This window comes from Homarus americanus, unplaced genomic scaffold (genome assembly GCF_018991925.1).
Source record: "Homarus americanus isolate GMGI-L3 unplaced genomic scaffold, GMGI_Hamer_2.0 scaffold32929, whole genome shotgun sequence".
Taxonomy (NCBI): domain Eukaryota; kingdom Metazoa; phylum Arthropoda; class Malacostraca; order Decapoda; family Nephropidae; genus Homarus; species Homarus americanus.
The window spans coordinates 9,811,752-9,839,572 of record NW_024737097.1 but is presented as its reverse complement, the minus strand read 5'-3'; the positions used below and the strand labels follow the sequence as shown (position 1 = coordinate 9,839,572).

Below are 27,821 nucleotides of genomic sequence, written 5' to 3'. Positions count from 1 at the left end.
CAAAGGATGTCTATTTACAAATATTTACACTGATAATCGGCATGAAGACAGTACAGAGCCACATAAACATATGTGGTATGAAAGTGCCCGACTGCCGGTCGGAACAATTAATGTCGGGAGTATAGACACTGGATGTCAAGCGTGGGGCCTTGTATATCAACACGGCACAGGGGGTAAATTGGCGTCTTCTTAACAACTTCACAGGAGAACAAGTATCCTCCTAACCGGCACAGGTACAGTACTTGATAATGGACCCGGGAGGAACAGCACAGAGGCTGGGGCTGACAGTGTCTCCTAGCTGGTGTGCTGACATACACGGATAGGAGTGCAGCAGTTCACACCAACGTGGTCATGAATAAAAAGCTGCAACACTTCAGTCCATTTAGAATAGCGTCTAGTTATTTTACTAATAACTATCAACATGATATTATATTTGCACAATTCATACAGACAAAGTTGTACATACATAATAATTAACAAACACTACACAAGGCACCATTTAAAAGGCAAATAACACAATACTCACAGGGAGCAGATGACCAACTGGGTTAGAGGAAGGGAGCCAAGTGACCAGCTATAAGGTTACACCCCGCACTATGACTCGGTTCGAACTACCCATGAACAACACCTGCTTCAGATGCAGAGAACAAACCCAACACTGAACAACACAGTTCCAACAATCATTGGTCTGGAATATAAACCCCTTACACTTTTCTCCCAACTCTACCAACTATTTGGAACTCTTTGATTATCTCACGTCTTGCCATGAGTCGTTCCCATCCACACACCCCAACATCGAGATCCTCTACCTGACTGCTTTTTTTTTGTAAGTCCTTCTGGTCCTTAACCAAAAACATGTATAATAACTTCTGCACTCCCTCTTTTCCTCCTCTCTTCCGACCTGATAACTCTATAGCCAACTCTCCTCCTGATAAAGCCAACCACTTTGGCACCTTATTCTCCTCTAACCCCACCTTAGACGATTCCAATTCTACCCCTCCTACCCCTGCTCTTCCTACTGAACCTATGCACTTTCCTATAAACTCCACTCGCAGGGTTGCTGGTGTGTTATCCAATTTGGATGCGAGTAAGGCGGATGGACTAGACAGAATACCCCCTCGTGTTCTGAGGAAGTGCGCTGAAATTCTGGCCCCTGTGCTTGCTCGCCTCTTTCGCCTTTGCCTCAAAACCCAAACTTTTCCTTGTTCTTGGAAGCATGTCTCGGTTAAGCTCATCCCGAAAAGGGTGACCATTCCAATCCCTTTAACTATCGCCCCATTGCCCTAACTTCATCCCTCTCTAAGATTTTCGAAATTATCTTAAACTCTCATTTTCTCCGTCACCTTGAACGCCTTCCTCTTTTGACGGATCACCAGTATGGTTTTCGCCAGGCGAGATCTACTGGTGACCTGCTCTCCTATTGCACCCTTCTTTGGTCATCCTCTCTAAGGTATTATGGGGAAACTTTTGTCGTGGCCCTCGACATCTCCAAAGCATTTGACAGTGTATGACACAAGTCTTTGCTTTCTAAATTTCCCTCTTATAGTTTCTCTCCCCACTTTGTTCTCTAATTTCTAGTTTCCTTGAGACCCGATCCATGGCAGTTGTTGTTGAGGGATTGATCTCTCGCTCTTTCTCTTCCAATAGTGGTGTCTCACAGGGCTTAGTTCTTTTACCTACTTTAACGGGCGATGTTCTGTGTATTTGGCATCCTGTGTACCGCCGTCAAGGCAGTGGGCTCGTAACACTCGTCTTGCCCGTGGTGCCCACCGTTTCTGTGTGGATGTCGGTCACACTAGAACAACCCGTTATAGTACATCCTTCTTTCCTCATACAGCCAAACTGTGGAATGCTCTGACTTCTGTGTTTTTATCCTCTTAGAATCTGTTTCACTTGAAAATGCTGGTTTTCGCCATCAAGGCCCCATTGTGGGTCGATGCCCTGTGCCCGGGTGGGTTATTCCCCGTAAGAAGGAGGGAAAAAAGAAGAAAAAATGAGTTGGAATAGGACCTCGTATTTCTATTTGGCGCATTACCACGGGGTTTGCAGTTCTTTCACTAATAATTTATGAAAGCGTAAACCACTTCCAAAGTTCCTGACAGACACTTTCAGCAGACACCAGAAAGGCCTTTGAAATGTGGTGCTATAAGCGAATATTAATAAGTTACACTGACAGAAAAGCAAATGAAGAAGTATTAAGATACACAAAAACTTCTAGAGAAATACTTGAAATTTACATAAATAAAAATGAGATACTTTGACCATATAATTAGAGATAATGGGATAATAACATAAATATTAATGGGCAAAGTTGAGGTAGGAGGGCCAGGGGAAGGCAGAGATAGGGATGAGTGAATGAAGTTAAAAACTGGGTCCCCAGAGAGACGCAAAATCTTGGAGGATTGGTTAAAACGGCCCGGAAAACGTTTAGAATGGAGGACTGTGGTCGCCAGCCCTAAGATATGAGGCCATTAGTCTGATTGACACACGTTGGACTCAAGTCATTGGACGAAAGCCACAGTGGAAGTTTAAGTGCAGTATAACACATAAATTGTGTGCTAGGATGGTTGATGTAAATAAAACTCATTAACTTCTTAACGTGACTTTAAAACATTAACAAATTACAAAAAATATACAACAATAAGGCACTGATATACATATCCATGTATAAATAAACATTAAATAAATAAATATAATATATATATATATATATATATATATATATATATATATATATATATATATATATATATATATATATATATATACCAAAGAAAACGGGACAAATAACACTTTCCTGAGGTTGTTTGGGATGCATGTCAACTGTGTTGAATGTTGTCTTGCACCTCCACTTCACACATCGTTCCTGAACTAAGAAGACCTCTCAACAAGACCTCCTGCTGGACCCGGAACTGTGAAGACCGCCCTCTCTCTGCTGCCATTGTTTGGCCATCTTCCCGGACCGGACCATCCACCACTGACATCGTCGACAACAACTCACGAGCGTTTTCGGTTTTTCGAGCATTAGCTTGCCCTCCCCACTGGTGGTGTGAGTGACCCACACTCCAGCTGGAGAGCAGCTATAGCGTGATATTCCCGACGTGGTTTGAACTCTTTTCCTTCTACTGCTATTTTTCCTTTTTTCACTCTGGCCTAGGGACCTGCACCCTCAAAAAGTGTATTCGTCCTGCGGTCCCCCCTGTAACTGTTCACCTGCCTCCCAGGAGATTGTGAACACGAAAGGGGGTTGGAGCAAGAACCCATCCCAGCCGAGTCTTTCCAGGAAAACCGTGATCGTGCGGGTCCACCTGGAAAGAGGGTAGCAATCCTTATCCTTCCCCAATAGGCACACTTAGCTCACGTCTATAAGTGAGCAGTCACATACACTAGGAAGTAGGTTTCCCCAACGGGGCTCCGGGAGAGAAGCTCAGGAACCACTCTACGACCACCCGGCCATCATTGCCTGTGGGGAGTGCTGAAATTCCTCTGCTACTTACTCAACCGGAATAGGTAGGCTCTAAAAAAAAAAAAAAAAAAACACTTAACCACCGGTTATGGAGTGCGTACGCCCTCCTAACAGCGACCCCCGCCTGAACCGCCAACCTGACGACCCGAACCACGACAGGCTCTGCACAGAGAAAGCGGACCAGTTACGCACCTTCAATGAAGCCCTGAAAAGCAAGAACACTGCCATCGCCTCCAACAACTCCACCACCACTGTTACCGCCACTGAGGACGACAACTGGACGAAGGTTGAAAACAAAAAACGCCGACGTGCTTTTTCGGGAAACGAAGGCCGTCAAGCAGCCCAAAAGGCACCCATCACCACCACCAGCTCACCCCCAACGACACTGCCAAAATTCCGGATCTCGAAAACGGACACGAAAACGACATATGCCGCCATCACAGAGATCGAAAAACTAAATCCACTGGCCAAGTTCTCAGTGCGGCCCAACCTAAAGGGGGAGATGATTATTCACCCCAAAGACAAGGACTCCGCCACCACCCTCGACACTTACCTGAAAAACACCACCACCGTTGCATCAACCAAGCTGGACCCCGCCCAGAAACTGATGAAGTCGGTAGTCCTCCGGTACCCAAAGGAACTACCCCTCGAACCCCTGGAGAACCACCCGAAGATCCTAAAAGCCGAGAGATGCTCTCCCCCGTCCGACAAGACGGCCACCACAAAACAAGTGCTCATAACGCACTACGGTTCACCCCCCAGCACCATAGACCTCAAAACCTGGGGGATCTACGAAGTGAGGCCCTTCGTCCCAGAGCCCCTGCGGTGCTTCAGATGCCAGAAATATGGGCACCATCAGACAAGGTGCACGTACAAGGAAATCTGCGCAGTCTGCGCACAGAAGCACGGCACACACTCCTGCCTCACCAAGCTGAAAAATGGAGAAAAAATTGCCCCCAAGTGTGCCAACTGCGGGGGCAAACACCACGCCTGGAACCCTGGATGCTCCGAGAGGACAAAGAGGGTCCAGGCAAACCGACCAGCAGCAAGACCGGCCCCCACCGCCTGCACACCAGCCCCACCAAGTACCTTCGTGTGGGGAACCCAAAGGCCAAAACAACAAAGCCAACCTCCTCAGCCGGTCAACACCCAAAGTGCAGCCCAGTTTCCTGGCCTCACTACGGCCACACCTCAGCCACCCAAGCAGCAGACAACGACAACCACGAAAAAGACAAAAGAAGCACACACCAAGGCACCAGAAGGAATGATACACGTATCAGACCTAGCCAAGGTACTGACAACCTTCGCGGAGGGCCTAGCCGGACTACTGGGCCACAAGATCCAACCCACACAGCTCCAAATACTCATGGGGAGCGTCCTCGGGCAAGTCGCCACAGCTCCAGCCACCTCAGTGGAGGAAGCCACGCCGGTCCTCACACGAGTGACAGCCGAGGTACACTCTACACCGAAAAAGGCCACCAGAGAACCCAAGATACCGACAGCTCCCAGAAAGAAATTGGACGTTTCAACTCCCCTGAACCGAACCACGGCCCAGAAGGCAAAAACCACAGAACAAGAAGATATGAACCTGATCCAGTCGGAATCGGACTTGAACATTTCCATCGAGGACCACCAGAAGTCCCCGATGAAACAGTGGTGGAAAACATCAGCACCCTGAACATCCTTACATGGAATGCTCAGGGCATCAAAAACAAGAAACACCTCCTACAAGAAGCAGCAGCCAAGGACAAGCTTGACATCATACTGCTACAAGAAACACTTCTACAAGAACACCACTGTTTCAAATTCAGTGGTTACAAGACATACAGGAGGCATTTCACGCAGGCGTCAACAAGAGGATGTATGATCTTGGTCAAGTCAAGCATACCCTCCTCCGAGGTCACGCAGCAATTTCCATGTGGGGAAAACATCGAGACACAGGCCGTCAAAGTAACCCTCCAAGAACGGGAATTAACTGTTCACAACATCTACAAGAACCCAAGGGGCTCACTGGAGGTGACTCAATTATTCGCTTCGGCCGCTGACCACGCCACACTCATAGGAGGGGATTTCAACGCACATCATCCCTTCCTAAGCTGGGTAAGCCCCACAAATGAAGACGGCCTACACCTATACACCACCTTTCAAGACACACCCGAGATCTGCCTCCTGAACACCGGAGAGCCCACCCACACTAGGGGAGGAAGGCTAGATCTAACCTTCGTCTCCAGTGCACTACAGCCTTCGGCCTCCTGGCAGCTACACCCCACGCTGACCAGCGACCACTTCGCCACCCTAACAACGCTGAAGGTGAACAAACTCCCCACTCCACCCCCGCCGAGATGGAGATACAATACCCAAAAGGCAGACTGGGGACTCTTTAAGAAACACCTGGCTAAGTGGCGCGAAAAATCACAGCCGGCCGGCGCAGCACCCGTGGACGAGACAACCCTCCACCAACAATTGGTCGAGGCGTTTCACCAAGCGGCAGAAGAGGCTATCCCAAAAACAAAACCCACATCAAGACAGTACAATGATTACTGGTACTACTGTCCCAGGGTGAAAGAACTCAACCACAGAGTGAACATGGCCCGAAGAAACTACAGGAGACATCCCACGGAAACAAACAGACATCTCCTGCAAGTCATAGTTAAGGATACCAGGGAAGAGAAGGAAGAAATAAAAAACGCAAGCTGGCTCAAGTGGTGCTCCAAACTGAACGAGCACACCTCCCTTGGCAAGATGTGGGCCCAGATCCGAAGGGCATCTGGGAAGGCAACACCACCACCACCAACCCATCCCAACCCAGAAGAGGAAGCCGAGAGACTTGCAAAACTGTTCTCTGACCGAGCAGCAACGAAAAACCTCCCGAGACAGGCGGAGGAGACACAACGGCGTCTGCGACAGGTCAGACTCCAGATGATCGAAGAGGCCTGCAACAGTGAAGATGACACTGACAGACCTTTCAACCAGCAAGAACTCCAGAAGTCGCTAAAACGAAGCAAGGACACAGCACCAGGGGCCGACAGGATAACCCACTCCATGCTTTCCCATGCCGGTACAGCCGGACACGAGGCTTTGCTACAAGTCATCAATGCTTCGTGGACAGCACAAAGACTCCCACCGGAATGGAAGAAGGAAGATATACAGCCCATTCCGAAGCCCAGAGAACCAGACAAACCGAGGCCCATCTCCCTTCTCAACTGCATAGCGAAGACGGGAGAAAGAATGGCTCTCAACCGACTCAAGTGGAAAGTAGGCAGCCCACACCCTCACATTTTTGCTTACACCGAGAACACCAGCACAGGCAACAACATCGCCGAGATACTCAGCACAGTGGACTACAAACCAGCGCCGGTGGTCTTCCTCGACCTGGATAAGGCCTTCGAACTAGGAAATCCACTGGCCATTACAACGACACTCGCTGAAAAAGGCGTCAAAGGAAGGTTGCTGGGGTGGATCCAGAACTACCTCACGCAGAGAGAAGCAAGAGTACGCTTTCAGGGAGCAACCTCAAGCTACAGGGTCCATGAAAACGGAACCCCACAAGGAGGCATCCTCAGTCCAATGCTGTTCAATGTCCTGATGGAAAATCTTGTCAAACTTCCTCTCAGACAAACAGCCAAGCTCCTATGCTATGCAGACGACTTACAGCTTATAGTAAGAGGATCAAACAGACTAGCCAACACGCAACACGCACTCCAACTTATAGAAGAGGAGTGCAACAGACTTGGACTCAAGATAAATCCAGCCAAGTCGAAAGCGATGGCCATCTGCACAGATACACCACACATGATGCTCTCCATACAAAACACGCCGGTAGTCTGGACCAACACCCACCAGTGTCTTGGAATCTGGTTTGACCAGAAACTCACTTTCAAGTCGCAACTCGAGTATCTCAGGCACAGGACGAAGAGCAGACACAATATAATAAGGTCGCTCACCAGCACAACCGCAGGAGCAAACCTTCATGTGCTCAAAGCCTACTACACGGCCGCCATCAGATCTCTAGTAGATTACAGTGCTCCAGCACTCATTGGACTGAGAGAAGACCAGATAGCTAAGCTAGAAGTCATCCAAAATAATGCTCTCAGGACCATGCTCGGAGCACCCATGTGGACCAGAATTTGCAATTTGCAAATGGAAACTGAACTACCACCTCTGGCAGTACGAGTCAAGCAGGTGACAGCCGGTCTCCTCGCCAAAATCTGTAGATCAGATAAGCCCACAGCTGCCAAAATTCGAATCAGTGCCTCCCTCCACCTCGACCACAGAGTGCGAGGGGCCACCTTGTCGCACGAGGCAAGCGAGGTCATCCGACACCTGCAAGCAAAAACACTCGTCAAGAACAACCAAGACACACGAGACAATGGTTACGTAGTTCCTCCATCACGGAGCCCTCCACCAGCCACATTCAAAATTACCAACCTAGGTGATAGCAAAGCCAACCTCCAGAAGGAGGACCTCAAAAAAATAACTCTGGAAGCCATAGCCACCGAGACACCGGCTGATGCAGCATCATACTTCACAGACGGCTCGGTGGATCCAAAACATCATACATCCGGAGCGGCCTTCTACACCCAAGGTCAGACCCTCCGATGAAGACTTTCTAATGACTGCTCCACCCTACAAACAGAGCTGAAAGCAATCTCAAAGGCCTTACAACACGCTGCAACACAACATAACAAGTCCATCATAATTCACAGGGACTCGAAATCGGCCATGCAGGCGCTGCAACACAGTCAACCAAGAGACAACGTCCACATCATAACCTCGATCCTCGCACAGCTACAGGAATTCCAAAGACAAAACCGCCCAGTTGCCTTACACTGGATTCCCAGTCATGTAGGGATCTGAGGAAACGACGTGGCAGACGAAGCAGCCAAGGCAGCTACACGTTCTAGTAGCGTACACATTCAAGTTCCAGCAAGCGTGCAACAGATCAAGAATCACCTCAGAAATACTAACAAGCTCCACATCAAAAAGAGCTTCCTTCAGGCATTCAAACTGGTTCCCAATCAGCCAAATGGTACCTGGCGGCTACAAAAGGGGAACCACCTTTCGCGGACAAGAAAACACCAAGACAAACCCAAGTCAGCCTTCATCGACTACGACTAGGGTACAGTGCTCCTGGCATATGATCGGAAATGACGTCATGGAATGCACCTACTGTCAGGAGCCAGCAGCCAACCCACTTGAACACTATCTCCTCGACTGCAAAGTCACACAAAGCCTCCGAAACAGAACTCAAATCTCCCAAGAAGCACACACAACACCAGCGGCCACTCTAACCCGAAAGGCCCGAACAAACCCCTTCTCCGGGTCATCACACGATACCCACCACCCAGATAGCTTAGAAAGTATCCTCTCCCAGCAAGTGCGGACCCCAGTTCGGGGGGCCCGCCACTCAGAAACTGACCACGTCCAAGAGTGGGGGTTGGTGGTAAGCGTCCATTGATCGGGGGTCCTCTCACACTTGCAACCTGCAGTATCCTTCCAAATCTGCAGGTAGGACCACCTCCAATCCCAATCCGGTCTGGCTGCTCCAGGAGCTCCAGCCGGAACCACCAAACGAGCCGCCTATAGGCAAAAGCCCGTGTCGTACTACGGTCCGACAATCTCAACAACAACAACAACATGCACCTCCCACCACCCACAACATGGATATTACGATACCTCTACAGTATGCCTTGCTATGTGTGCGTTTATAGTTCTGAAGTTCTGATTCTGGTGCTGATGTAATAATGACTTGACGAAAACAACGTGAAGAGTGAAGACGATCGAGAAATAGTGGTAAACAACTTAACTGTGTCGCCGTCACTTTGTGGAGGCAGGACTCAGTTATCAGGAATTCCTTGTCCAAACTCCAACTATGTTTTAATAAAAGTTCAATACAAGTAAGCCCATTTTTTATATCTTGGATTACTTCACTTCTTAATCATTGGAATCTATGCTAAAATTATTGTCTTGGAATTAAACTAAGAGATAAGGGAAGATATGCAGCCTCATATGTTCTTTGAGCAGAATGGTGCACCGCAGCACTGGAGCTTATACTGTAAGTGCGCGATTTCCTCAATGAAAACTTCCCTCATAGGATCGGGCGTGATGGTCCCATTCCGTGTCCTCCTCTTTCCCCAGACATCACGCCTATTGATTTATTTTTATGGGGCTACATCAAGGACAAGGTGTATGCGAAAAAGGTTAATAATAACACAGAGTTAACACACCGGATTGAAGAGGCACTGGCTTCCATACACTGGACATGTTTCATAACACCTGGAATGGAATCAACTGCCGTCTTGATATTCTACGCGCTACCAAAGGTGAAGGTTTACTGAAGTGCAGTTATGTGTACCAAATACATATGTCAAAGATTACCTGAGTTGCTTTATTAATTGCCGCAAACTATTTTATTGGGCTTCGGAATCAGGTGAATAAATTATAGACATCCTGGATGTTTCAATGCCGTGTAATGCCGTGTAATAATGTAACAAACGGTTCATTTTCCAAATGAATTGTTTTGATAAAAATAAGAAATATAACCGATACAACTTTTCCTCAAATTTTAAACTTATTTTTTTCTCTATATACAGTACGATCATAAATAACCTGTAGTGAGCACGTCTACGTACTTTGTAGACAAAGATTTTTTTTTACCGTAAAAATTACATCAAGAATTCTCCCGTGACGACACTTGTTATCGTCCAATCTTAACATTTGTGGTTCAAGTCTTTGTAAACATTAAAAGTAACAACAGAGGCTCTCATCAGGGGTTTTATTATCATAAAAATTGGCTTGATTTTCTTTTGTTTTCAATGTTATAGGCTTCACTTTCCTGGTTTTCTTGTTTATGGCCTGTGCGAATTCCCCTTTTTTTCTTTTCGCGCAATTGGTTCTTGAATCTGTGAGATTCACATAGTTGGATTCGAATCTCATATTATGGGTTTGGATATATTTCCAATTTCGAGTAGCATTGGATTCTAAGTGAAATATATGTTCGTATACTTGTTCTTTTTCTTCAAGGAGGACTGAAGAAGATAGCCATCATGTTTTTCAATCGCGTTGTTATCGCGTCGTGTTCGGTAACGTATCACAAGTTATCTGTACGTGTGCACTGTCTCCAAGAGTTCAGCTGTCAACATGGACTAGTTGGCACGACGTGCAGGTGTTCTAAATGCGGCAAAGAATTGACAGTGAAGAAAAATGTGCGTTTCATTTTAACAACTGCTCGCAGTCTTACGTCCCCAGTGAGGAAGTCAGGTAAGTTTAGGTTGGCTAGGTCAGGTTATGTTAGGTTCTGTGCATTGTCACTTTCATTTTCGTGTTAAGTATCATGCAAATAGTAACTCCATAAATTTTGGTATAATTCCATAAAGTCTTTCGGGTGTTAACCGTCTCCTTTATCTTTACCAATTTAACCAAAAAATAATCTAGGATTGTTATGTTTTGGCTTAGGTTGGGTATGGTTTGGTTTGGGCTCATGGTAGGTCAGATTAGGTTTTGGAGAAGGTAAGGTTAGGCTAGGTTTTGGCTCAGGTTAAGTTAGGTGCGTTGGTTGGGTCATGGGGTCTTCTTTATAAATGGATATCACACCGGTGTTATTCTTCATGTTTTCATCGGATATCCATTTTAATTATCCAAACAAGCGCGCAGGTAGAAAAATCTTTCATAGAATACCAATATAAAACGGCAGAATTAAAGTACCGTAACATTTATCCCGTCTCAGTCAGTTCAAATCATCACAGTGGTCAAGTCAGGCCCCACATTATTAAATTTAGGTCCCCACAAAGGTCAGCTCAGGGCCCGATAGTGGTCAGCTCAGGGCCCGACAGTGGCCAGCCCAGGTCCCGACAGTGGGCAAAACAAGGCATCACAGTGGTCAGTTCAGGTCATCACAGTGGTCAGTTCAGGTCATCACAGCGATCAGGTCAGGTTCCCACAGTCGTCAGTTCAGGTCCCCACAGTCGTCAGTTCAGGTCCTCAAAGTGGCTGGGTCAAGTCCCCACATAGGCAGATGAGGTCCTCAGAGTGGTCAAATCCTCACATCAGTAGATTCTGAAACTCTCGTCACCTGTTTTGCAGCACTGTTATTAACATTAGTGTCCGATGCTCATAGTTTTTTCATGATGTCCACGGCATTATATCCTATATAAACTTTCACTGTGAGATAGTTTAGTAAATACTGTCTGTCAGTATTACAGTATGTGTCAATTCTGAAACTGAGATACAAGCTCTGGTTATTTTGTTTACTCGTAATTTTTGCGCTGCCGACCACAGGATGCTCAATAAGCTACCTGCCCATTTTAGGTTTTTAGGATACTAGATGATAGCTGGTCTTCTGCACTAACATGAAAACGCCCTAGAACCATCATTAAACGTATTGGGTGACCGACAGTTACGGAAAATGTAAACACAAATCTGGTCCAAGTGAAATACTGTACAGAAGCACCTGATTTCCTATGGTTCATTTACTTTTTGAGAAATATTGGCGACTTCTTGCTCTGCACGTGACCGAAAATTAAGGCTTCAAAAGTCGGTGGAGAGCCCTTCCTGTTTATCCTTTTGTTTGTATTACCCTCACTGTCGAGGTAATTGGATATTGTATACATTGAAATATTACACGGCCGTTAGCAGAGGCGGGAAGTATGACTGCAAACAACTTCATAATTCCCGACTTTGCTAACGGCTCGAGAGGCCCAACTCCCCAGTCTGTGGCACTCATCCAAGTTTTAGGAACCGTGTAATATTTCAGTGTGATTCTGATCTTTTAAAATGTTAGTTTTTGCATGATGTAGTACACCTTTTCACTTATCCGTTGAGACATTGTTACATAAGTATTTGACAAATTTCATAACCGAATGACAGAACACATATCGAATGACAATCTAAAATAACTGTTGGTGGTTTGTCATTCTCCAATTGTTACATTCTCAAACTATATGTAGACTGTCGGTTTATTGTTCACGTCTGTCAACTTCATAACTTATGTCAATCACTTCCATTAGCATGAACGAACAGTTATTTTAGATTGTCATTCGATATGTGTTCTGTCATTCGGTTATGAAATTTGTCAAATAGTTATGTAACAATGTCTCAACGGATATGTGAAAAGGTGTTTTACTGATACGTAATTTGTCTTCGTATGCCTTATTGTGGGTAAAAATAAGTATAAATTAAATGCGTCCTCCGAAAGCGTAAATTTGCTACCAGAGTTTAACAGTTAATTCCTGTATAAGATACATGAATGCCTGGGAAGGATTTCATCTACCTACCAAGAGTAGAGTGTGAGACGGGTACCTATTGTGTGTACCTTGGTGCGAAGAATGAGCTGCCGTACCTGTATGTACTGTATTGAGTGTATTCAGGTGATATCGAGTATTTTGGTGCTATTGAGCATTTTGGGATGATATTGGGGAAGGAATGACCTACACTGTTAGAAAATTCAGTATTTTTTACATGTTTCTTCTGTATTTCCGACCAGGTGGAGTGGTACCGCTCTTGCCTCGCAAGCAAGATGTCACGGGTTCGATTCCCGGGCCGGCGGAAGTTGTTTGGACACTCTTCCTAGTCCCCTTGGTCCCTGTTCACATAGCAGTAATGTAGGTACTTGCTGTAAATCGAAAGTTGCAAATTCGTATTCAGGACAAGTTGTTGGAGCTTCCAATAACTTCCAACAATCTGTTAATTCAACAGATATTTTATGTAAAAATATATACAGAATCTCTGTAAATTATACAGAAAATGTTTGGCAACAATATAACCAGAGAATTTTATGTAAATTTTACAAGATTTTTTTAACAGTGTAGGTAAGGAGGTCAATGATTTTGAATGGAGAGAGAAGACCTTAATTAATTATTTGGAGAAGGTCCTATATTTTTATGTGATGCAGTGACCTTAATAATTGCTTGGGAAAGGTCAACTATTTTTGTATTTTGACTGAATGCAATATTTTGTTATTAGGAAATAAAGTAGGTTAATTCTTGGTTGGTGATTCACCCTTCCTTCCACTCTCAACTTGATTAATGAAAAACACGAACTCACAGTACCTGGATTGCTCTGCCAACTACCTAGAAAAAAAAACACTACACATACTCTCCTAAGGTCTGGTGGCAGCGACTTTAAGTTAATATGTCCTGTGGTCTGGTGGCAGCGACTTTAAGTTAAAAAGTAAGTTAAGTACCTCGAGATTTAAGTGATCACACTTTAGGGCAATCAGCTGTAACTCTTGAAGGGGCGGGGCATCTCTTCTCAGATGGGAAAAACGCTCTATAGCTGTTCGGGTGTAGCCCAGCTTGTTAACTGGATTTAATGTTATGGGGCAGTTTATATGTAATTTTACGATTATCTACTGTATTCTGCTTTTGTATGGTCTCTTAAATTGCATTAACACTAATGAGATCGTAAAACTGGGAAGACTGGGAAAAAAATAATTTATAAGGATTTACAGGCTACAGGTTACTGCATAATGTAGTAACCGCCACTTGTCTAGTACATATGGACGTAAAACGATGATGAAACGTGAAGAAACTGAGGTGCCGGTAGTATAGCAGCAGCAGATCGCTTGCCATTCACTACTGTGACTCTAGTTCAATCTCCCCTCTGGTGGGACAAGAGAAGCATGTTATCTAGCGACACTAAACGAACATGGTAGGTTTTCTCCGGGTTATGTATTGTGTTCTGGCTTCCTCCTGTACTAACACTGGGCCCATTGGACCCTCATGGAATTAAGCATCTGATGGCTTTGTCGGCTGTCCTTGGTCAAATTGCCAAACTGTTTACCATTGTGTACATCCCAGCACTGTCTAGCTACACCGGAAATTGTATACCTGCACGGTCTACGCCCAAGGTCTTCCTGTGTTGTGTATATGCACGCTGAACTGTATACCTGAATAGTTTACTGTATATTCATGTCAACCCAATTGTAAACTTGTATGACGATTTTACAAGTAACCAGTACAGTATAAGTAAATAGATCAACCCAAAAATATCTGATTAGATATAAATTATAATCGAGACAATTTCTAGATGATTTGTGCAAATCGTCGATAATTAACATTTTCAGTCTCGGGTTAGTTTGTATATTAATTAAGAAAGTTTATAATACATCCTATCTTATGTACAGAAAGTGAAATCAACAAGCCAAAAATAACAACAAAGGTGTAATGTATATCCTCTTCCATTCAAATATTCCCCCCCAATCATTAAACAATAAAAAAAAAAATTCACCCTGGCACTATAACATCCAACACAATTTCCATCACATTTCCTTTTGTTATCACTTACACTTTCACCGACTCTACTTTTTCAATTATTCTTTTAATACTGTATTGTTATTTACATGATTGTAATCTTGAGCACATTTAAAGTAAGCATCGGGCATATACTCGTAGAGCTTAAAATCTTTCTCGTATTTTTGGTAGAGATTTTGTAAAAGTTTGACAGAGATTTGGTTGAAATAGGAGCAAGCCACTTCGCTTGTACTGGACCCATAGGTCGGGTTCTCCCAGCGAGGCTTGATGTCGGAAGTACGGTTAAGGTAGTCCAAGAACAGCTTCCCTTCTTCTTTCAGGGATTCAAACCTGCAGGTAGAGTATATCTGGATTACACTAGAGTTGTTGAGATGCCTTACACCTGTTCAAGGACGTAAGTACACTGCAGCTAAGAGTTGCATTAAACCTGTTCAAAGACTTTACAGTCCAGTTATTAAGACTGATTTAGGTGTTATTGCACGTGTCCTAAGTCCTAAGTACAATACAATTGCTGAGACTAATTTAGGATTTATTACACCTATTCACAGTTGCTAAGGCTAATCTGGGAAGCAATTCCTCCTGTTTAAAGACTTACGACCACACTTGATGATAGCCACCGAACACCTACCCCTGTATTTGTCGACTGGTCGGCCAGTTCTCTGTTGAGGACTTTTGGCAGGCAGTAGTCATGTACAAGTCCATAAGTGTACCTGAACATGTGCCAGTGTTGGTCTAGCCCGGTCATGTTAAGTATCTTATCTTCAATGATTCATATACACATAGAAAAGACAACAGTTTAAGTAAAATTCTCAAGATTTTACAGAATCTCAAATGTATCTGTATAATAGACAACTCGTATCTACGTCACTTTCATCTTAAGACAACTCGTATCTACGTCACTTTCATCTTAAGACAACCTATTATATCTACGTTACTTTCATCTTAAGACAACTCGTATCTACGTCACTTTCATCTTAAGACAACCTATTATATCTACGTTACTTTCATCTTAAGACAACCTATATCTACGTCACTTTCATCTTAAGATAACTTATATTTACTTAACTTTCACCTTAGTTCATAGCGTAGTTACTGTGACCTCACCTTAAAATAAATTCGTAAGGGACATAGCAGGGGGAACAGTGAGCGTTGTACGTCCGCCAGTGCTCATCGTCGTAGTGGGCGTAGATGATATACTGCACGAACTCCGAGAAGGTGGGGCCGACGGGATTAGCGTAGGGGTTATCCTTCAACACCACCGGCAGATTCTTCTTGATCTTGTTCCTCACTTGGCCCTCCATTAACTTGAGCTACAGATTGAGTAAACGGTGTGAGGATGTGTGTGGCCTACGTTAATGTTACATTGCTAATACTGCGCTTCAAAAACTATAATCCTTAAGCGCGTAACAAAGTTGGTAATTACACTAGTCCATCAACAATTAAAAATTTTAAGATATAGAACTCTATGATGTGGCCTACGTGGAGCAGCCGGGGAACAACCTCAGGCAAATAGTTGAAGATTCTTGTATTATGTCTACTGCAATGTCTATTTCAGATAAATGAATCCGCCACACTCCAAAAACTCAATCTATACACCAAAATCATCCTTCTAGCATGCTCCAATCAGAAGTTATCTCCATTTTATTATTTCACCCATATCGGGCGGCAGCTATCTTCTATTTATGCAAATTCTTTGCGTTGCCCAAAGTTTCCTAGCAGGCATCTGATTGATTCCGCATATAGGACCCCTATGGTTCATGAATCCTTCAAAAACCTTACAGTACCAACAATTTCCGGGTTCACGTTAGGATTGTAAATGTTGGCTCCTGGGCTATACAGTAAAACCTCCATCTTAATGATTTTATGCATTAGATCGAGGTTTCATTGTACATAAATCAGAATTTCAACAAGATATATGTTTATAGCACGTATTCGCTTGGAACTCTGCTTCACCCTTATTGGTCGAAGGATACCAGGAACTCGTTCATGATTGGTGGAATTTTACCACCAGTCTTGTTGTCTTCCTGCCACCCACACCTATTAAGTTACAAGCAAAATTACCTGGCTTCGCTTGGGTTAACCATATGCTTTATAACGTTGACTGTTATACTGTGGTGATATCTCAGTCGGAGAACATTTTAGGTTCTTGCCTGGATCAATAGTAATACCAAGGTGCACAACCTTGGGACCCATGTATTGTGTGTAGAATTTCAGGTCTCTAACTACTTCCGTTTTGAAGTTATGGCTGGAAGACACTCACGAACGGACACGTCCTTCTATTATTATACATAGAAGATGATAAAGTAGAAAATGTACTGAGCTTCACGTGTCAGACAAACTTGGGATCCGAAACTAACCTAAAGTAAGGCGTCAAGATTATACTGTCAGGATCCCCAGAGTCCTAATAGGCCCCACAATAGGTTCCAGTCCTAAGAGGCCCTACAATAGGCTCCATTCCTAAGAGGCCTTACAATAGGCCCCAGTCCTAATAGGCCCTACAATGGGCTCCAGTCATAAGTGGCCCTACAATACGCTTCAGCATTAACATAACCATAAGATGGTACCCTAACAAGACTGGAATCTACTTTGATTTGGATTATAGCATCTTCAGTGTATAGTTCTATGGCTGTAATTCTCCTGGGCATAAGTAGTCCTGCTCGCAGAGGCCTTTGTAAGATTAGTAATGTTTTCTTGCAACTTAACTCTACAGTGCTTAAGGGATAACTCACAATTTGGTTATTTTACAAGGTTTTAATAAAGTATCTATACGCTCTAGCTTGAACTTACCTAATTACTCACTATACAGTAGATGTGACACTTCCACGAGTGTGTATAGTAAGTGGCAACAGTAAAACGATTCTGGTTAGATTTCCTTCAGTGAAGGTCCAGAAAAGATACTTATTAGTTCGACCAATCACCTTCGACTAGGAACGTATAGTAGAGTTGGCAAATGCTGATTAAATCGATGCTACCTCTGAAATAGAGTCCTAATTACCTACCTTAGTAATTACTTACTAAGTAGGCATTCATTAACTAAAGTCAACACGGTAATTGCTCAATCTCACCTGCTGTCTGTTGAACTCTGGGGGGAACTTCCTGTATCGACGGACAATCTTCTCGCCAATGTTCAGGTAGTAGTAGGACTTGGTGCCATTCAGATACTTGTCTCGGTAGCAAGAGAGGACCCGCTCAAACGGATGCCGAACCACCATAAACCGTGTCGTAGAGGATGACATCTGACAGGGACGGATAGTAGTTGTAGTAATCGTGGTGATGGTAGTGGTTGTGTTCATTGAGGAGATAATATGTTGGTGGTGAGGTGATGGTGGTAATGGTGGACTGGTGGTCATGTTGGTAATAGTGCTTAAGAGGGATAATGGTATGATTAAGGTTACTCACAATAAAGGTGATAATAATAATAATAATAATAATAATAATAATAATAATAATAATAATAATAATAATAATAATAATAATAATAATAATAATAATAATAACTATAATAATAATAATAATAATAATAATAATAATAATAATAATAATAATAATAATAATAATAATAATAATAATAATATAATAATAATAATAACTATAATAATAATAATAATAACTATAATAATAATAATAATAATAATAATAATAATAATAATAATAATAATAATAATAATAATAATAACTATAATAATAATAATAATAATAATAATAATAATAATAATAATAATAATAATAATAATAATAATAATAATAATAATAATAATAATAATAATAATAATAATAATAATAATAATAATAATAATAATAATAATAATAATAATAATAATAATAATAATAATAATAATAATAATAATAATAATAATAATAATAACTATAATAATAACATAATAATTTTTTGGCTTCGATTCCGCTAGTGTATCACGCTGTAGAGGTTCTCTGCAGTTTTCCGAATCGGAGAAAGAACTTTCGAGATCACGGAACGTTATCCCGGCACACTGGAATTCCCTAAACAATAAACAAAGAAAATCCACATACTATACCCCTGCTTCCTATTTTATATGTAATTTGAGTAAAGAAGGGCGTGAGAGCACATGTCAGCATCATCTATAAAGAGGAAGAAATCTTTTTTGCCCACCTCCCCACCGTGGTTTGTGGTCTATTAAGGGTTCATCTTTTTTCAGCTGAACTGTAAGTGTTCCACTCTGTTTTTGCTGGTGTGTGTTGTAGCAGTTAGGCTCGGCCGGTGGTTCCCCTGTTTTCTCTTTAAATGTTTTTATATCCTTGTTCTGACCGGTGGCACACTCGTTTGGGACAGCGATTTTGCCCTTGGCGTTTCTCGGTTAGGCTTACATATGTTTGCATGTAATTTTTATTGCATCTAGTTTGTCCTAAATTTCGTAGGTTCGGAGGATTTGGTAATGCTTGTGTGGAGACGGCATGTTGTCATGCCGTTTTTTGGTCAGACGCTTTTAGTGCTTCACCATTCAGCCCTACGCCAGTTTGTCTCGGTATGTAGCTTAGGCTTTAACTTTTGTTTGACTGTTTTTAAGGTACTCCCAGTCCTGCAATGTGGCCTGGAGTTTTGTCACCATCTCGGTCGAGAGGGATGGTTCTCCCTCCCGGGGAAAGTGGTGGCGTTTTTCCGGCTCTCCTCGATTTAGGAGGATTCGTCCGAGCCCGACTGGCAATTCGTTCGTTGGGCTGCCGATTCGTAGCGCCACTTAGGTTCGCGCTACGTTTCGTTCAGCGGTTCCCCGTTGCTTGGGTCGCTTTCATGTACGGTCTGGGCGCCCGCCCATTTTGACCGTTCCAGCTGAGGCTAAAAACAGTCTATAGAGCAGCCGATTCGTTGCGGGAACCGGCTCCTGCTATTTCTCCGAGCTCAGAGTCCTACATGGCCAGCGGTGGGTTTATTGGACTGGCGATTCATCGGGCTGGTGAATCGTTGGGCTGGCGACTCGTAGCATCCCTGTGGGTTTGAGCTAATTTTCGTTCAGCGGTCCCACATTGCTCGGGCCACTTTCCTTAAAAGTACCAAGCCATTTCGATCATCCCAGCAGAGAGTTGAAAATGTTTTACATGGCGGCTAAATCGTCAAGGGAACTGGTTCATTCTCGATCATACTGGACTGAGTGCTTCTTCATGGTCATACCTAACGACTTGCCTTATTATATCCCTTCGACTTTTCAACCACTCAGTTTAAGTGGAGAGACGTTCCCGAGCTGCCTAATTATAGTGCCCACGTCCTAGTCTCCTTCATGTATTTGTTTTACTAGGCAAGAGGGACGGTTATTTTGTAATGTGGAGTTTTTCCTCTTCCACATACAAAGATGGTCTCCCAGGGTACATCCTCTGACCCAGTGAACCGGTGTGAGAAAAGTGAATGCTCGGCCAAGTTCCATGAGGACGGTCATCGAGCTTGTACAGTACATGCTCCTTGCTCGCCATCAGGGGTCTTCACGCCGGAAGAATGTGGGGTATGCCAGGCCAGTATGTAGGAAATACTGCGGCAGAAAGTCAAGGACAGAAAGTCTCCAGGGTTCAATCACCTCAAGACTAGGTGGACCTCCACCCTGAAGTGGGCATCCAGGAAGGGCCGCTCACGAAAGTTGTGGGCGGACGCTGAGTTAGGGGTAAATCTGAGGATATCTCATTCCCGGAACAGCTCCATGTCGGAAAACTCCCGTCGTAACGAATCGTCTACGTCGACGACTTCACTTAGGAAACAAGAAAGGAAGGTGAGACCCTTAAAAGAAAATCCTCCTCTGTTGACCTCAGGTCCGGCCACGATAAATCTTCCACACCTGCATAGTCCTATTATTAACACTTCAGGGACCTGCCTTTCCTCCCTGTCAGGTGTCCCTCGCTCTTGGGTATACCGTCCTTAGGTGTCGGTTCACCAAGGTGTAATTTGCTGTTGGCAGTCCTTGCCACACAGTGTCCCTTCTTTTGACGTATATTCGCCGCCTTGGGAATCTTTGCCGCCGTGGAGATCGCCGCCTTGATGAACCTTCGCCGTCTTGGCGAGTCTTCGCCACCTTGGCATTTCATTGCCGCCTTGGTGAACCTTCGCCGCCATGGCTGGTGGAAACTTTGCCGCAATGGCGAATTTTCACAGCCTTTGCTCCTGGTGCTGCTTCCTCATCACCTTAGTACCAGGCTGTACTACTGTATGCACCCGAGAACAGGTGGCGAGAAGCTCTTTACTATCTGGCCTCTTATTCCGTGGGAACAACACATCAAAGTGAGAGAGCTTGTGGTTCCGTGGTTATACCTACGGCGACAGCCGCTGGTCTTGAACATCAGCATTTGCTTCTACATGGACAACCAGGTGGCTGTACACTGTATTAACCAATAAGGGTCATGCAGGTCACGGGGTCCCCTATGACTCTCAGAGAGCTCTTCTTCCTGGCTCATTGTCGCAATCTATCCTTCTTCACGAGGCATAGCCCAAGGGAGGCTGGTTCGTCAGCCGAATGGTCTCTTTACCCCCTAAGTAATCCAAAGTATGGTGAAAGAGTGGGGGAACTTCTTTGTTAGACGTGTTCGCATCTGTGACGAACACCCAGCTTCCCATCTTCCTCACCAGGGTGAGAGGGACCAGATGCGTTCACGGTGAACTGAAACAGGTGACCATTCGTATACCTATTTCCTCCGCCGACGACAAACGTGTTCCTGACGGTAATACACAGGTTGCACTAGTACCAAGGTAAAGCGCTGATCACCTCATTGTGGCGGGCTCAGCCATTGTACATGTCCCTCTCCAGACGGTGTCCCAACCCGACTCCGCTAAGACAAGACTGTTTACAGCAGACGAACTTAGAACAGAGAAATCCTTGAACTTACACGTGTGGGTTTTCTTAGGACCTCTCTAAAGATAAAGATGTTTCCCCGGGTGGTGGAGGGCATTATCTCATGGTTGCGACCTTCGTTGTTGCTCCAGCACCAGTCCTGCTGGCGAACGTCTCAATCGTTTATTCGTCAGTCTAAGCCCAATGTTATGGCAGAGGCGGAGGTATTGGACTTTCTGTCAATAATATTTCACGGAAAAGGACGCACCTTCGCGACCGTCACCTGTCACCAGGCGGCGATTGCAGATCCGATGCGGGACGAATGCGAAATTCGCCTACCATCCTGGTCGCAGGAGATATTGAAAAGAGGCTCTCCTGATCACTCCAGAGAGCCCTAGAGTATCTGCAAGGGTCAGACTTTACGACGAATCCGTCGTCAGCTAACCTATTCCACCGCGCCCTATTTCTGACTGCGCTGGCGTCAGGAGTTAGAGTCTCTCAGCGAACGGCGCTCACGCAGTTCCCGCAGTGGACCTGCTTTTGCCCTGAGGAAACCTTTGCCCAATCAATGGGGTGGCAGTTTTCACTCACGTGGACAAATAAAGCATTAGATGTTTGACAAGTTCTCTAAGAATATTTATGTTGACTAGTCCTTGATTTCAAGTCCATGCCTGTTTGCCCAATCTAAAAAGAGTTACTTTCTTTACAGGGAATTGCGTATATTGCACTGTTATCATTGTAGGGACTATTCTTAATCATCAGTTTTTTGCCTTGTTTTCATAGGAAAAACTGCTTTTACATCTTCAATTTTAGCAAAGGTACAAGATGTTGAAAGGCTTTGTGATATGGCAGGTACAGAATATTTCTGTGAAATATTTTATCATGTACATTGTTATCATAGTAAGTCTTTCTTGCTTTTATGTTACATTTGCTTAGAAAATGATACGGATAAAAAAATTTCTAACAATTACATATTTTTTTTCATATTCATCCTTCATAAATTCAGGGACAACAATACGCAAGGCCCAAAGGTACAAAGAAGAGAATATTGACTGTTTGATATGAAAATTGTTATCTGAGTGAAAATGTACATACGTCAAATTATTAGTTGGTTTTCTGAAAATACTCTACTCTGTCCTATGAATCATTATGTCTAAAAATGATAGCTTCCCATCTTCAAATCCTGAAGGAAATTTGATAGATGGCACCTTTTCATTCAACTTACCTAAAAATTCATTTACATCTGAGTAACAAAGCCAAATGCATAAAATGTCGCCGACATATCTATACCAGGGTATGTGACTGTGCTTGTTATGCTAAACACAAATTTCTTTTCGAAGAATTTGACAAGGGATTGCCCATAGCCATACCAAAAATCTGTTGCTCTCCTCTCCTCTCCTCTCCTCTCTCTCTCTCTGTATATATATATATATATATATATATATATATATATATATATATATATATATATATATATATATATATAATCAACGACCTCACCAGCAAGGAATCGAACCCTCGACCTACTGGGTGGGACTAGGGAACGCTTACCGGCTAGGCCACAAGGACACTAAAAGCAGTTCTAGACTCTGTTATATTTCACACAAAGCCTGTTCATCGAGCTGATGGCGCCGTGAACCTCATTGGGAAACTGCCCGTGCCTCTTATGTGGTGTCAGTAGCATTTTACCGAATCCAGCTGGTATGAAACGCGAGGTACATATATATACTTCATTTTTAGTCCATATAACACGCGGACTTTGAACATATAATCAACGACCTCACCAGCAAGGAATCAAACCCTCGAAATACTGGGTGTGACTAGGGAGCGCTTACCGGCTAGGCCACAAGGACACTAAAAGCAGTTCTAGACTCTGTTATATTTCACACAAAGCCTGTTCATCGAGCTGATGGCGCCGTGAACCTCAATGGGAAACTGCCCGTGCCTCTTATGTGGTGTCAGTAGCATTTTACCGAATCCAGCTGGTATGAAACGCGAGGTACATATATATACTTCATTTTTAGTCCATATAACACGCGGACTTTGAACATATAATCAACGACCTCACCAGCAAGGAATCGAACCCTCGACCTACTGGGTGTGACTAGGGAACGCTTACCGGCTAGGCCACAAGGACACTAAAAGCAGTTCTAGACTCTGTTATATTTCACACAAAGCCTGTTCATCGAGCTGAAGGCGCCGTGAACCTCATTGGGAAACTGCCCGTGCCTCTTATGTGGTGTCAGTAGCATTTTACCGAATCCAGCTGGTATGAAACGCGAGGTACATATGTATACTTCATTTTTAGTCCATATAACACGCGGACTTTAAACATATAATCAACGACCTCACCAGCAAGGAATCGAACCCTCGACCTACTGGGTGTGACTAGGGAACGCTTACCGGCTAGGCCACAAGGACACTAAAAGCAGTTCTAGACTCTGTTATATTTCACACAAAGCCTGTTCATCGAGCTGATGGCGCCGTGAACCTCATTGGGAAACTGCCCGTGCCTCTTATGTGGTGTCAGTAGCATTTTACCGAATCCAGCTGGTATGAAACGCGAGGTACATATATATACTTCATTTTTAGTCCATATAACACACGGACTTTGAACATATAATCAACGACCTCACCAGCAAGGAATCGAACCCTCGACCTACTGGGTGTGACTAGGGAACGCTTACCGGCTAGGCCACAAGGACACTAAAAGCAGTTCTAGACTCTGTTATATTTCACACAAAGCCTGTTCATCGAGCTGATGGCGCCGTGAACCTCAATGGGAAACTGCCCGTGCCTCTTATGTGGTGTCAGTAGCATTTTACCGAATCCAGCTGGTATGAAACGCGAGGTACATATATATATATACTTCATTTTTAGTCCATATAACAAGCGGACTTTGAAGATATAATCAACGACCTCACCAGCAAGGAATCGAACCCTCGACCTACTGGGTGTGACTAGGGAACGCTTACCGGCTAGGCCACAAGGACACTAAAAGCAGTTCTAGACTCTGTTATATTTCACACAAAGCCTGTTCATCGAGCTGATGGCGCCGTGAACCTCAATGGGAAACAGAGCGTGCCTCTTATGTGGTGTCAGTAGCATTTTACCGAATCCAGCTGGTGTTATATGGACTAAAAATGAAGTATATATATGTACCTCGCGTTTCATACCAGCTGGATTCGGTAAAATGCTACTGACACCACATATGAGGCACGGGCAGTTTTCCATTGAGGTTCACGGCGCCATCAGCTCGATGAACAGGCTTTGTGTGAAATATAACAGAGTCTAGAACTGCTTTTAGTGTCCTTGTGGCCTAGCCGGTAAGCGTTCCCTAGTCACACCCAGTAGGTCGAGGGTTCGATTCCTTGCTGGTGAGGTCGTTGATTATATGTTCAAAGTCCGCGTGTTATATGGACTAAAAATGAAGTATATATATGTACCTCGCGTTTCATACCAGCTGGATTCGGTAAAATGCTACTGACACCACATAAGAGGCACGGGCAGTTTCCCAATGAGGTTCACGGCGCCTTCAGCTCGATGAACAGGCTTTGTGTGAAATATAACAGAGTCTAGAACTGCTTTTAGTGTCCTTGTGGCCTAGCCGGTAAGCGTTCCCTAGTCCCACCCAGTAGGTCGAGGGTTCGATTCCTTGCTGGTGAAGTCGTTGATTATATGTTCAAAGTCCGCGTATTATATGGACTAAAAATGAAGTATATATATATATATATATATATATATATATATATATATATTAATTATACAGGTTGACAACCCTTTATTCGAAATTCCGAAAACCGAAAAGCTCTGAAAACCGAAGAAAATAAATTGGAGTAAATGACTATGGGTGAGCGTGATCCAGCAAGACCCATCATCAGCTCAGTTGGGTCAATCTCTTATAAATTATCTAAATGGTTAATTTCTTTACTAAATCCCCTAGTTGGCAACATTTCTAACTCTAATATTAAGAATAATATGGATTTGGTTGATAAACTCAATAACTTACACATTAATTATGATTTTAAACAGGTCAGTTTTGGTGTAACATCACTCTTTACAAAGGTCCCAGTTGATGATTTACTGGAGTTCCTCATAGATTCCCCGGATAATATTCCATTGCCCGTCTCGAAAGACGACTTCATCGAACTCATCAAACTATGTATTAAGGATTGTAAATTTGAATTTAATGGAGAATATTATGCTAAAAAATTTGGTATGGCAATGGGTAATCCACTCTCACCTGTATTAAGCAACCTATATATGGAATTCTTTGAAAAGAAACTATTAAGTAATATTTTACCACCCTCAGCAGTCTGGTTTAGATATGTAGATGATGTATTGTGTATCTGGCCATGTAATGAGGACCTAAAAGCTTTCCTGCCACAACTTAACAACTTAGCCCCCTCGATCAAATTCACTGTGGAATTAGAGCATGACTGTAAATTGCCTTTCCTAGACTGCTTGATAGACAGAATAGGTAACACCTTTCAGTTCAGTATTTATAGGAAACCTACTAATGTGTGTTCATACATTCATTATTATTCTGCCCACCATAATAGAGTCAAACAGTCAGTATTTTCATCAATGTTTTTACGTGCTTTGAGAATTTGCAGCCCGGAATTCATTGATGAGGAATATAAGCATATCTATAATATTGGTGTCATGGTTTTAGTATGAGTCGGTGGTATAAGAGTGGATTATATTATATAAAGATAATAATATGTCGTATTTCTTATTTCTTACCGTAGAGTTCGATACCTTCACACTGATTACTTACAGGTGATTATGGTGTATCTACGTAGAAGTTCACTCCACCACTCGACATTCCATGATTTATACTTGATAAATGATGATTTAATGAATTCATTTAATTTTCAACATCCATCTAAGTTATTGGTTATACTATGTCATAACCAATCAGTCATTACCTTTAGTAATAATAAGATAGGATCACAGATACGGGCAGATAATTGCACTTACATTTATTTGTCAAGCTTCCATACAATGATTTACAATTTGCATGGATATATGATTCGCTCACGTTCACGCTGTAATAAAATTAATCTTCTAAAAGAGAATTTTAACTTGGGACACATGTGATTACTCTACTATGGATATGACTTTAACAGAGCCTTAATTCTTCAAGTGATACATTTACTGCCAGCCTGGATTGCTTTTGTTGCAACCAGGCTTCCGCACAAGAACTTCTTTCCACGGGCCACAACAACAAAAAGTACTCTTGGGTTACCACACATAGTCTCGCGTCATTGACAGTCACGGTAGACGGTTGTCGCGGCAAGGAGAACTGGTAAGTGTGACTTGAATTTACCATTTAGGTGCAATAGACCAGCCTGGATTGCTTTTGTCGCAACCAAGCTTCCACACATGATATTTCCACGGGGATAACAACCTAGGTTAACACGCTTAGTCTCGTGTCGACTTTCCACGGCCATAACAACAAAAGGTACTCTTGGTTTACCACACATAGTCTTGCGTCACTGACAGTCATGGTAGACGGTTGTCGCGGCAAGGAGAACTGGTAAGCGTGACTTGAATTAACCATTTAGGTGCAATAGACCAGCCTGGATTGCTTTTGTCGCAACCAGGCTTCCACACGTGATATTTCCACGGGGAAAACAAACCTAGGTTAACACACTTAGTCTCGTGTCGATCACGGTCACTGTAGACGGGTGTCGTGCAGGAGAACTCTGTAAGCGTGAATTAATTAACCATTTACTGTAGGTTTGATAGGCCAGCCTGGATTGCTCTTGTCGCAACCAGGCATCCACACGTGATATTTCCACGGGGATAACAACCTAGGTTAACACACTTAGTCTCGTGTCGACGACGGTTCACAGGACGGAGTGGCGGTGGAGGACTCTGTGTGGTGTGGTGTCCCGCCCCCTTTCAGGAGGGAGAGGATGGAGACGACGTCTTAACTAACCCATGGCTCAGGGGATACTACTTAAAATGAGGTTTTTGGGTGTGAAGCGATGAACAGTACAACACTGTTTCACTGCCCACCCCCCTAAAGGCTGGCTAACATACACTAATTGAAAAATACATGTCCCAGTTATGCCTCGCCGGGCGTCTTATCTCTGGTAAAACAAACTTTGGAGTTGGTTGCATGGGTAAGCCTAACGCAACCCATGACAATTGGCTTGAAACTTAAGTACCCTAGATCTTTCATAGACAAATGCCTTAACATTACTAAGAAATCTTTCTATAGAACCGATCCCAAGCCCACCCATGACCATAAGAATTTCTTAGTATTACCATTTCACAAAAATTTCTCTCAAGTTCCTTTACAACTACCTG

General features: G+C 43.6%; 1 protein-coding gene across 1 annotated transcript in view; it reads right to left on the bottom strand.

The window, feature by feature from the left end:
* Positions 1–13,215: 13,215 nt before the first annotated feature.
* Positions 13,216–27,821, bottom strand: part of LOC121873198 (carbohydrate sulfotransferase 10-like) — a 102,198-nt gene continuing 87,592 nt past the window's right edge. Inside the window, exons 5-7 of the mRNA XM_042376550.1 lie at positions 17,781–17,951; positions 15,820–16,025; positions 13,216–15,045 (exon numbers count right to left, since the gene is read on the bottom strand). Of these exons, the coding sequence (XP_042232484.1) occupies positions 14,775–15,045; positions 15,820–16,025; positions 17,781–17,951 (648 nt within the window). The 3' untranslated portion in view covers positions 13,216–14,774. The remainder of the gene's footprint in view (positions 15,046–15,819; positions 16,026–17,780; positions 17,952–27,821) is intronic.